This window comes from Euprymna scolopes, chromosome 2 (assembly GCF_053919585.1).
Source record: "Euprymna scolopes isolate OS-2025 chromosome 2, ASM5391958v1, whole genome shotgun sequence".
In the NCBI taxonomy this organism is placed as follows: domain Eukaryota; kingdom Metazoa; phylum Mollusca; class Cephalopoda; order Sepiida; family Sepiolidae; genus Euprymna; species Euprymna scolopes.
The window spans coordinates 152,303,052-152,315,992 of NC_136483.1; the positions used below are offsets into that span (position 1 = coordinate 152,303,052).

At 36.8% G+C, this 12,941-nt stretch overlaps 1 protein-coding gene across 5 annotated transcripts in view; it reads left to right on the forward strand.

Moving 5' to 3' along the window:
• LOC145297707 (uncharacterized) overlaps nt 1-12,941 on the forward strand; it is a 151,355-nt gene that overhangs the window by 135,186 nt on the left and 3,228 nt on the right. For 3 of the 5 annotated variants that reach the window (XR_013870314.1, XM_080143910.1, XM_080143919.1), the window contains one exon: nt 943-2,551. The exons of the other annotated variants lie outside the window; for them this stretch is intronic. Coding sequence is in view for 2 of the 3 variants with exons in the window: in XM_080143910.1 (XP_080000036.1) it covers nt 943-979 (37 nt within the window). In the remaining variant the exon portion in view is untranslated. Of the gene's footprint in view, nt 1-942; nt 2,552-12,941 lie in introns of those variants that run through there. 5 annotated transcript variants of the gene reach the window in all.

The window sequence follows — 12,941 nt, forward strand, 5'->3', positions numbered from 1 at the left end:
ATGCAACAACCCAGACATGGCAACAATACTTATGTATGGCGAATGGTGGCTTTGTTAAGATATAGAAGAGTTTTAACAATGAGCTCTCTCGTAGGACGTTATTAGTAATAGCAATCGGCTGTTGAGAAGGTTTCCTGTAATTGTTAAAGGAAAGAAGCTTAGTCTTAGTAGCATTAAATGTTACCATCTATTTACAGCTCCATTCTACTACTAGACACTGTCCTCGAATGTCTTAGGTCTCTTTGTACAGGGTTTTCCAGGACAGCCTGGAATGAGGATATTTTTCCTTGCAAGTAAACCCTGAGTTAATATTCCAAATCACAAAGTATTCGCAGCCCAAATAATATTCCCTTTCTTTGACTAATTCACTATAGCTTTTACAAGGAACGATGCATCTTTTCCAAGTGATGTTATAGGAAAAACAGTAAGTTGGACACTCCACCAGACTAGATGAATTCTTGTCCTGAAATTCAGTAAAACTTAGAGACTTCAAGAAAGATTTACTATAATATATTTAACTGATTAATTGAGGAAAGAAAAATTAATATTCTTAACTTCTTTACTAACCCAGTGTTTGAGATATAAAGGAGAACTTTAATGGAATATTCGAATATCTATGTATCTCATATAGAGATCAAGTGTTAACCTCTTGATTTTTGAGAACTTTGATTGAAATAAAATGAAACCCGTGAAAAACAAAGTCGTTTTCTAATGTTTCTGCCATTGTTTTAGATATATGCACATTCGTTGTTCTCTCATGTCTATTTATAGAGCGTGGTGTCATCTGCAAATATGCCCATCTCGGATACATTTTTATCAGGAAATTCTGAATATCAAAAACAATAAAGGTCCAACGATCTTAATTAATTTAATTAATTATTAAACGAATCAACGTTAACCCTATTCATTGTGCTATCTCTTTTTTTCTTTTTTTCTTTTTAGCTTGTGGAAGCTTGTGTTCACGAATACACCCAAGTAATTGGTCACCGTTTCTTGTCTTTCACGGTCCGATTCAAATTGTTCTGCCCTGAAGGTGTCTAAAGAAATTCTTCCCCGTGAATGGCAAATTCAGATCCACCCACCAGAGCGATCGAGCCGTATATACAGCAAAGTACCGTTCTGCGTGATTCTGTATTATGCCCACCAGTTTCTTCTTTCAAGTGGACTAAACAACGTTTGACGTTGGATGGATGAAAAGACACTAATAAAAACGCCATGAAAAGAAAAACTGGACAAAGCATAGAAAATGCTAAGTTTTGTCAATAGTTGTGGGAGGTCAAACACGAGTTCCTTCATGGAATAAAACACATTTTTTTAAATGTAAATTATTTGCTATAATTATATATTATTATATTTTTATACAACTGCTTAAAATCTATATTCATGTAATGAGCGCCGTTAAAGTAAATACTGAAAAAAAAGTACTTGTCTAGCTACAACCACTATCAAAAAGTCCCCCTACTTCTTATCTGTGCCTAAATCTAAACACAGATTCCATGAACAAGCTTCTATCTTAGAACGGTCCACCTATGAAACTGTTTCGATGACCTGCTTTCCAGTTAGCTTCAACATGGTCATCTTCAAGTCCAATGTAAACAAATTTTTGTTGAGCCGCCCCTTTAGATAATTCAATTGTACCCAATGCCCCCCCCCACTAACGGTGACTATGCTACTACCTCAGTGACTACCATACACTCATTAATCCTTATCCTCGAATGGATTTTAGGCCTTAGTAAGAGGGAATAACTTGTAAAAAATTATATATCTCCACATATAATACTTTGATTGCAGAAATTCCCCTCTAGACCAAAGTACCGTAGGTTTGCAACAACAGATGCCACATACAAATTTATTATGTCTAGACTATTAGCCACGATCTTATGTAAATTTAGAACATTTTAGACACATATGGTCGTTATAATAAAATCCTACATTACATCCTAAGAGCAACACCATCACAATCGCACCATCTTTAGAGGAAGTAGTTCCTATGTTCCCTCTAAATATAAGTCCTCCTACCGCCCCTAGTCAAGATCAAGAGGAAATAAACACAGTCTACAGATATTACATTTGCATCCTTCGTAACTGGATCATAAACACGTGGACATAACATAATCTTTCCATTTCCCGATTCAAAAATAATAAATTCTCCCTTTTCAAATTCCGCCCATTCTCATTGACTGATCTCTAAATATTCTTATATTATGGAATTCTATTCTTCTCTGTATTAACAAACAGTTGCTAAAAAAAAAAAATGGTGTCATTAAGAAACATTATTTGGCCCGGTAATGGGCTAATACAAAAAGCAACCATTTCACAAAACAACTTCTACGGACAAAAAGACGTATACATATTTAGATCTTCAGTAAATTTACACGTCCATTCTTGTGTTCGGTCCAGTGTGCTTTTGTAAATAAAACACACAACTTCTGTTTTTACATACTTTGCAATATGAAATATTAAATTTAATACAAACTGCAACTTCTTCGCAGAAAATTAATTATATATAAATATTCGGTAAATTTGCAATATATTTATATATTTTTTTATATTTCTGGTCCGTTACTTTGTTTACATTTTTGGAACTGTCGTAATCGTGCATGCGTGTTTCTGTGTACGTGTGTTCGCATCAACGTACATTATCAAAGAAAAACAAAACTTTTTCTTTTAACTACTTTAAATATCTATCTAATCAGCAAATATAAACACAAAACAGAAACATTACACAAAACAACTTCGACGGAGAACAATACGTACACATATTTAGATTTTCAGTAAATTCACACGTCCATTCTTGTGTTTGGTCCAGCTTCTGTTTTTACAAACGATTTTTTTTTTACAAGGTGGTCACCACTTATCAAGGCCCGGAAGCCACTCAGGGATAAGGGTTATTGTAAGTACAGTACGTTAGTGTGGATATTTAAAATGTCTACTTAAGGGGGCGGTTCATCAGGAATTTGTTTACGTTGGACTTGAAGACAACGTAAACAAATTCCTGATTAACCGCCCCCTTAAAGTAGCAATCTGATATATTAAATGTAATATAAACTGCAACGTCTCCGGAGAAAGTTAAATATTCAATAAATTTGCAATATATTTACAATATCGTTTAATATTTCTGGACTGTTACTTTGTTTACATTATCGGAGCTGTCGAAATCAAGCATGCGTGTTTCTGTGTACGTCTGTTCGCGTCTGCATACGTTAACAAAGAAAAACGCAACTTTTACTTTCAGAGACTTTGCGAAATATTTTTTTTACATGTTAATAAACATTACAAACGGCAAGTTCTATTTAGATAATCAAGTATGTAGCGGACTAGGATATATAAATACCCCAATCCCGCTACAAAAGAATAATGAAACGAATGGAATTGAAGGAAACAAAGACTCAATTGATGGATAAGATAAACGTCGTTTATTTGCTCTTGAAAGAATGAACGTTTTAGTTATAACATGTGTTCATGTCCGCGCGAGTGTAACCAATGTTCGTTGCGGGGTTGGTGTTGTAGAAGGATAGGAAATGTGTGTTCATCTCACTATCGTTTGTGCGCGGGTGGGAAGAGAAATAAGTGTTGTAGTGGAAATGAGAATGCTAGTCCAGCGTGTAGACAAAGAAGAGGATATGAGAGTTGACATCAGTTAGTAGTCAGCTACGCGAAAGTGTTCTCAGGGACCAGTAGTAGATATAGAGAGAAAGAGTGTGAATGTGTACATACGGCCTGTTAGCTCGTGCCCCATACATAGTCGCAGGGGTGTTGACGCGCACGAGCGTGCGCCTCCCGAAAGGGAGGCGGCTGGTTAGCCCAACCTCTCTGGTCGAGAGTTGTTTCTAAAAAGGGTTAAAAACAGCTTGTCTCTTTGTTTTATACTCCTTCCCGGTGGTCATTTGCGCATGTGTATAATTCCTTAGAAAGCGGAAGTGACGTCGTCCATGTGTGCGTTCGTGTGCGCGTGTGTGAGTACATATGTATGCGTTAGAGCGTGTGTATATACACGTGAATGTGAGTGTATGTACGCGAACGTGAATATGTGTACATGTGTGGACGTGGGCGCGTATGTTTGTGCGCGCGTATGTATATGACATAGCTTGAAATGTGAATGTGTGTTTTTGTGTGAGACGTGAAAAAGGCTCGTACAAGTATCTGTCTAATCAGTAAATTTTAAGTATTTTTTTTTTTTTTTTACAATTCCTGTCTTGCTATTCTTTACCCGTTACTTTCCGGATTAGTCTATGCGGGTTGTTCATTGTACGGGTTTGTTGATACAAAAGGGCGCGTCTTCGTTATTGTAGCGATATCACACAGCCGAAAGGTTGATTAAATTTAAAAAACACAATTATACCTACTTACATTTTAGGTCTATTTAAATCTTGGCCCGATAAAAAACGGCGCTTCTTCGTTATTGTAAAAAGTTAATTTTTATTTGCAAACACTATTATAACAAATTACATTTCTTGTCAATTTATGTATTTCATGATTTAACAAAACAGATGCTTTCGGCGGCCATTTTTGTTTTGTCGCGTGACATTTGCCATAAAATACTTGAGAAATATCTTCCATTTCTATTTCCTGTGAAAACCATCCCCTTTAATTATTAACTTATGCATTATCGTTTTGCGTGCATTTTGGATATTTTCAGTACTGCGACATGGCAATACATTAAGTACTACTGGTTTCACTTGAACATCAGCATTTCTATTAGTACAGTACCGAACAAAACAACAAAATCATATTTGAAAGCAATATCCACAGGTATTGAAAACATGAACATAAGAACCATACATTTTGCCTATTATGTTTTGTTTTGTTTTCAGCCACAGCAATGCGTGGCCGAGTACAGTTAGTATATAATATTATCTTATATATATATATATATATATATATATATATATATATATATATATATATATATATATATATATATATATATTTATATATATTTAATTATATATATTTATTTTATGGACTTATTTTGGAATCCATTCTCTCTAAACTATTTTGCATTTCGGATCAACTTGAGAGGATTTTCATTCAAGCTGAAATATTATACGCGATTTGTTTATATATATATATATATATATATATATATATATATATATATATATATATATATTACATATCCAACATTTTTTCACTTTTTTATTTGGCAATTTATAACTACACTAAATTGCGATTTCACTTAATGCCTTAACTAGCAAATTACTACTAAATATAATTTGCTGATTGCTTTATGTCCTCCGACGAGAAGAATAACAAGAATAGCATTCTTTGAAACTCCGCGGAAGAAGGACTTTGTAAATTGTATGTTTGAGTATTCAGTCGAACAATAAATTTTGATAGTAAAGTTCAACCTACAGTTTTCTTCAATTTCTCTCTCTTATATATATATATATATATATATATATATATATATATATATATATATATATATATATATATATATCCCTTATTTGGGTTCATCAATAGACCATATCTTAACTTAGAATTTGAAATCCGGGTAACAACAACAACAACAACACACACACACACACACACACACACACACACACACACACACACACACACACACACACACACACACACACACATGTATTTGATATTTAAGGAATAAATTCTCCTTTTCAAAAAGAAAACACGTAAAAAATTACTTGAAAAAGGAAAGTGACGTAAATATTGTTATTTACATATTTTTTAATATTATGTTTCTTCAATTGTTATTATTATCTTACTCACTAGGAGTAGTCACATAAGCCATCATCAAAGTTTTCTCTTTGAGAACAGCTTGTGATGTTATCTGGATTTTGAGTGACAACAAATCTTCACCACTTTCGATAACCTTTACAGATGAACTTTCGTTATCGCAACGGCCGCTTACCATTGATTTCTCGTTGGTAGCGACCATTGATCTTCACTGGAATTCGGGTGGCGATAAGCCTCTCCAAGGTCCCAGATTATTATTATTATTATTATTATTATTATTATTATTATTATTATTATTGGCTCACAAAGAGCTTTCACACAAGTCAACAAACGATCTGATTGGAAACCTGTGGTGTTCTCTGGAAGCTGAGTGACAACAAGTCTCCCCAGACGTCCAGCTCTCTCTACCTCCTTCGATAGCATTTGCAAATGAATTTGCATCATCGCAACAGCCGCTTACCATTGATTTCTCGCTGGTAGTGGCCATTGGTTTATACTGGAATTTGAGTGGCACTCAGCTTCCCCAAGGTCCCAGTTCTCTTTGCGCTTGTCCAGCCGAGGTCTGGTTGGCGCTCGCTCCTCGGTCTTTCAGTCCTTATTGACCCATCTCGGCCCTTTGGTATCATTTTCTTTGGGGGGGGGCGGTGATGAAACAATGGGGTGGGATGTATGATGGGGGGTGTAGAACTTGTAAATATGCAGTTTCGGTGTTCTTCATTCCCTGTAACGCTTATTCGTTATATTGTCTTGTATTATTCTCCGCATTCAAGGGGTTTCCTTACTATTTCAGTCGTTTTCATTATCGTTAGTCATTGTACTTTTGCAGTTATTCCTCTGATCCCAATTTCTGCCATTCTTTTTTCGAAGTTTTTCGGAATTGTTCCTAGTGCTCCTACTATTATCGGTACTATTTTGATTTTCTTCATCATCGAAATCCCTTTTAACTCTCTGGCTAGCTCTGTGTATTTTCTCCGTTTCTCCTTTTCTTTCATACTCACCCTGTGGTCAGCTGGGACTGCAAAGTCTACGATTTGACAGGATTTTTCTTTCTTGTTAATTATTACGACATCTGGTCTTCTTGTTTGGATGGGTTTGTCCGTCTGTATGTCCATATCCCATAGGATTTTGTGGTTCTCGTTTTTGAGTGCTGTTGCGGGTTTATGATTGTACCATTTGTCTGTACGCTCAAAATGCAGTCGTTTACACAATTCCCAGTGTACCACCCTCCCCACTTGGTCATGCCTGTTTTTGTATTCCTTTTGGACAAGTTTTCTGCATTCACTTACTATATGGTTTATTGTTTCGTCTCTTTGTCCACAGAGTCTGCATTTGCTGTTTTCTTGTATTTTATCGATCCTTGCTTTGATATGGTTGGTTCTTATCGAGTTATCTTGTGCTGCAGTTATTAGAGATTCAGTTTGTCGGTTTATATGTCCTTTTCGCATCCATGTCCAGGTGTTTTCGTTATTCTCATCTTTTGTCATTCTTATGAATCTTCCGTAGAGTTGTTTCTCTTCCCATTTCTCTTTTCTCCTTTTGTCGTTTGTCTCTCTGTTTTCAGTGTCTCTCGCTGCCATAATTATCCTTTCAGTGTTTTGCATTATGTATTTTTCTAGTCTTTTGTCGTGTCCTTCACACAGTCTTCTATACAGATCGGTCCTCTCCCGCCGTCTTTCCTTTTCACGTAGAGTCTGTCAATATCGTCTTTTGGGTGTAGTGCATTATGCATGGTCATGAGTTTCCTGGTTTTCTGGTCGAGTTGTCTCAGTTCTTCTTTTGTCCACCCTATAAACGGTCCAGAGTAGTACTAGTGGCACTGCCCATGTATTAATACCTTTTATTAGGTTTCTACTATATAATTTAGTTTTCAGGAGTTTTCTTGTTCTCCTGAGGTATTCCTTTCGAATTTTCTCTTTCATTTCTGTTGCTCTGATGGTGTCCGCTTCCAGAATTCCCAAGTATTTATAGTCGTCTTGTTCCCCTAGTGCTCTCATTTCTGTTTGGTTGGGTAGTTCCATGCCTTCTGTCGTTTCCAGTTTTCCCTTTCTTATAACTAGTTGTGTAGTTGTGTGTACTTTTCCTTTCTAAATTCCATTTGGATATCTTAGCTGAAGATCCTGGTAGTGTTAATTAGTGTATCTTGCTCCTTTTCGGTCCTTGCAAAAAGTTTCAGATCGTCCATGTACATCAGATGGTTCATTTTTTCCTCTGTATTGGAGAACTTGTATCCGGCTTGGCACTTTCTCAGAATACTGTTCAAGGGCATCATGGCTATGATTAACAGTAGTGGTGATAGTGAGTCTCCTTGGAAGATGCCTCTTTGTATGTTAATTTATGTTATGTATTGTCCATCAGCTGTCAATTCCAGTCATCATGTTTTCATTGCATTTTCTATTTTCTATTGGTGATCCTACTTGGTATTTTATACGTTTTTAAGCATTCTATCATCCATGCTTGGGGTATCCTGTCGTATGCTTTTTTGTAGTCGATCCATGCCATGTCTAAATTTTTTCTCCCCCTTTTTACCTCCTTTAGGATCTTTTGATCTATATATAACAGGTCATGTGTTCCTCTTTTTCCTTTTTGGCATCCTTTCTGCTCCTCGGGGATGAGTCCACGGTTATTCAGGAAGTGGTAGATTTGTTCCCTCAGTTGTGCTGTCAGTATCTTCCACATAGTTGGTAAGCACGTGATTGGCCTATAGTTGCTAGGGACGGTTCCTTTCTCCGTGTCCTTCTGTAGCAGTGTGGTTCTACCTTTTGTCATCCAGTCTGGTACGCTTGCTTCCTGTATACATCTCAAGTTTTGGGCTAGCCTTTCGTGTAAGGTTGTGAATTTTTTGAACCAGTATGCATGTATCCCGTCGTGCCCTGGTGCTCTCCAGTTTGCCATTTTTCCTATGGTTTTCTTTAGGGTTTCCTTGTTGATTTCATTCACTGTTCCTTTTTCTATTTGTTGTAACTCTTCTTTCATGTCTTTCAGCCACTCTGCATTTCTATTGTGATCTCGTCGCTCTTCCCATATTTTACTCCAGTAGAGTTTTGTTTCTGTCGGATTTGGTTGTTCTGTTTTTGTTTTTCCTCCGTTCACATTTTGGTAGAATTGGCTTTCATTAGTTTCAAAGGTTCTGTTTTGTTTGCATTGTTCAGATTTATATCTATATCGTCTCAATCTCGCTTCCTTTGCTTTTATTTTTTGGTCCAGTTCTTCATGTTTCTTGTTTAGCCTCTCCCTGTCAGTTACATTTCCAATATTCCGTTTTCTCCACATTGCTTTCTTCCTGTTGATTATTTTGATCATTTTGATTATTATTATTATTATTATTATTATTATTATTATTATTATTATTGGCTCACAAAGAGCTTTCACACACGTCATCAAAGATCTCTCCTGGTCAGTTCCCCGGTCTTTCCTTTCTCTACGACTCTACTTGGTCATTTGGTCTCACTTTTTTTGGGGGGGGCAGTGATGTGGCAATGGAAGGATGGGTTTGGGTTGTGTTAGAAAACTTATAGATATGCAGCTTCAGTGTTCTTGGTTCCGTGTAGAATTTCATGTTTTGCCTTTGCAGCAGTTTGTCTGGCCCACACTTGTTGCTCCTGTGTGTTAGTTTCCACATTCACAGGTTTTTCTTAATATTTCAGCTGTTTTCATGATTGTTGTTCGTTGTATTTTTCCAGTCATTCCTTTGATTTCAATTTCTCACATTCTTTTTTCAAAGTTTTTCGGAATTGTTCCTAGTACTCCTAGATATCATTTTGATTTTCTTCATTTTCCATATCCCTTTTAGCTGTCTAGCTAGCTCTATGCATTGTCCTTTTCTTTGATGTCCACGCTGTGATCAGCTGGGACAGCAAAGTCTACGATTTGACAGAATTTTTCTTTTTTGTTAATTATTATGACATCCGGTCTTCTCGCTTAGATGGGTTTATCAGTTTGTATGTCCATGTCACATAGGACTTTGTGATTCTCGTTTTCAAGTAATATTGCCAGCTTATGTTTGTACCACTTATCTGTGCGTTCGAGATGCAGCTATTTGCATAATTCCAAGTGTACTACCCTCCCCACTTGGTCGTGCTTGTTTTTGTATTCCTTTTGAGCCAGTTTGCTGCATTCACCATATTGTCTCAATCTCGCTTCTTTTGATTATTATTATTATTATTATTATTGTTATTATTATTATTATTATTATTATTATTATTATTATTATTATTATTATTGACTCACATGAAACTTTCACACAAGTCATCAAAAATCTGATTCGAAACTTCTGGTGTTCTCTGGAAACTGAGTGACAACATGTCTCCCCAGACGTCCAGCCATCTCCACCTCCTCCGATAGCATTTGCAAATAAATTTGCGTCATCACAACAGCCTCTTACCATTGATTTCTCGTTGGCAGCGGCCATTGGTCTATACTGGAATTTGAGTGGCACTAAGACTCCCCAAGATCCCAGTTCTCTTCGTGCTTGTCCAGCGGAAGTCTGGTCTGTGCTCTCTTCTCGATCTTTCATTCCTTATTGACCCTTCTCGGTTCTTTGGTATCACATTTTTTTTAGGCTGGGCGAATGGGTGATGAGACAATGGAAGGAGATGCGTAATGGGGTGTAGAACTTGTAGATATGCAGCTTCAGTATTCTTCATTCCCTGTAACGCTTCTTCATTATATTGTATTCTTGTATTATTCTCTGCATTCAAGGGTTTTCCTTAATATTTCAGGCGTTTTCATTATCGTTAGCCGTTGTATTTTTGCAGCCTTTCCTCTGATTCCAATTTCTCTCTTTCTTTTTTCAAAGTTTTTCGGAATTGTTCCTAGTGCTCCTACTATTATACGTATTATTTTGATTTTCTTCATCATCCAAAACCCTTTTAACTCTCTGGCTAGCTCTGTGTATTTGCTTCGTTTCTCCTTTTCTTTCATACTCACCCTGTGGTCAGCTGGGACAGCAAAATCTATGATTTGACAGAATTTTTCTTTCTTGTTAATTATTATTACATCTAGTCTTCTTGCTTGGATGGGTTTGTCCGTCTGTATGCCCATATCCCATAGGATTTTATGGTTCTCATTTTCGAGTACTGTTGCGGGTTTATACTGGCACCATTTGTCTGTACGTTCAAAATGCAGCCGTTTGCACAATTCCCAGTGCACCGCCCTCCCCACTTGGTCGTTCCTGTTTTTGTATTCCTTTTGGGCCAGTTTTCTGCATTCATTTACTATATGGTTTATCGTTTCGTCTCTTTGTCCACAGAGTCTGCATTTGCTGTTTTCTTGTGTTTTATCGATCTTTGCTTTGATATGGTTGGTTCTTATCGAGTTATCTTGTGCTGCAGTTATTAGAGATTCAGTTTCTCGGTTTACATGTCCTTTTCGCATCCATGTTATTCTCATCTTTTGTCATTCTTATGAATCTTCCGTAGAGTTGTTTCGCTTCCCATTTTTCTTTTATCGTTTTGTCATTTGTCTCTCTGTTTTCTTTTTTTTTCAGTGCTTATTATTATTATTATTATTATTATTATTATTATTATTATTACAATGAAGTGGAGGTATGTGAGACCAAGGCTGATTATGTGAGACGTATGGATAGAGAAAGGGCAGAGGAACTGGCTAGGAAGAAAATGCATGGAAGGTTCTTTCAGGATATAACAGAAGTGGCTGATGAAAGATCATGGCAATGCCTTAGAGCTGGGTATCTGGCTAAGAACACTGAAGCTTTTGTTTGTGCAGCACAAGAGCAGGCATTAGGAACACGATTGTTAAAAAAAGTGGTTCTAGGAGAGGAAATTGCTGCAGAATGCCGGATTTGTGGTAAGACCTCAGAATCAATTGCGCACCTTGCAGCAGGGTGTAGTGGACTGGCCTAGAGAGATAGTACCGCAAAAGACACGATCGCATGGGACTCCAGATATATTGGGAGGTGTGTAAGAGGGTTGGGGTGAAGTGTGCTGGAAAATGGTTTGAGGAGGTGCCTGATGAAGTGAGAACAAGTGAGGATGGCAAGATAGAGGTATGGTGGGACAAAAGTGTCATAACGACCAAGCAATTGGAACATAATCGTCCGGATTTGGTCGTCATTGACAAGGTCTCAAAAAACTGGCAGATTGTAGACTTCTCAGGACCCTGGGGCAGGAATGTGAGAGAGAAGGAGAATGAGAAGTGGAGCAATTATGCTCCATTGGCTTTGGAGATAAGGCGTATACACGGAGATAAAACACAAATAATCCCGGTCGTAGTTAGTACACTAGGAGTAGTATCAAGTCGTCTGGAAGGACAATTGAAAAAACTACAAATCCCCGATGTTTTAGGCGGCCTTCAAACCTCTGCAATTATAGGTACCACCAACATCCTTAGGAAAACCCTCGATCTTTGAAGCTTCTGGTTTGAAGCCGGGATTAAGGGAAATCCTCTGGAAATGAATCCCACCTCTTTCCAGAGAGACGTTCATAAACGAAATCAGAATTATTATTATTTATTTTATTTTTATTTGTTTATTTAATTACTTTAATTTTTATCGAATCAATACTTGGATGAATTTTTATGCATAGCAAACGCTAAACAGCAGAAACGACAATGGCATTCTTGGCGATAAGTAAACCCGTGTGTTGACATGAACACGGAATTAGATTAGCGAAAAATCAGAAGTAATTTTTAAAATCTAAATATGAATTTAATATTTATTTTAATATTTCTATCATCATTAAGTCATATTGATGTATAATGTTTCGTTATTATTACTCATTATTATGTGTGTGTGTGTGTGTGTGTGTGTGTGTGTGTGTGTGTGTGGGTGTGTGTGTGTGTGTGCTCGTATAAATCGGCTGAAGATTATTTAAATATTAAAAAAAATAAATTTCAAACATTCGGAGAGCCGAGATTTTCGTCTATCTAGTACTAGCAAAACAAAACCGCTGAGAAAAGATCCAAACAGAAGTCTGGAGCAAATCACAAACTATTAAACTTCCGAGCGATAAAATCAATCCTAATATCTAATGCAGCCAGCTCGCATCCAATTTAATCTGTACGTCATAAACACACTCACACATCACGCGTGAAAGACACAGAGTATGACTGATTGCGTACTTTACTGACACATTGACTCGCACACACGTGCACACATATACTGTTCACTATAGAAACACAAACGCCCAAACAGCAACCAGAGTCGCACAAATATTCACTTCTCACACGAGCCGTACATTGAACTTTTCTATTTCAGTGAAAGTTATTGCTTCTCAATGTCTTTG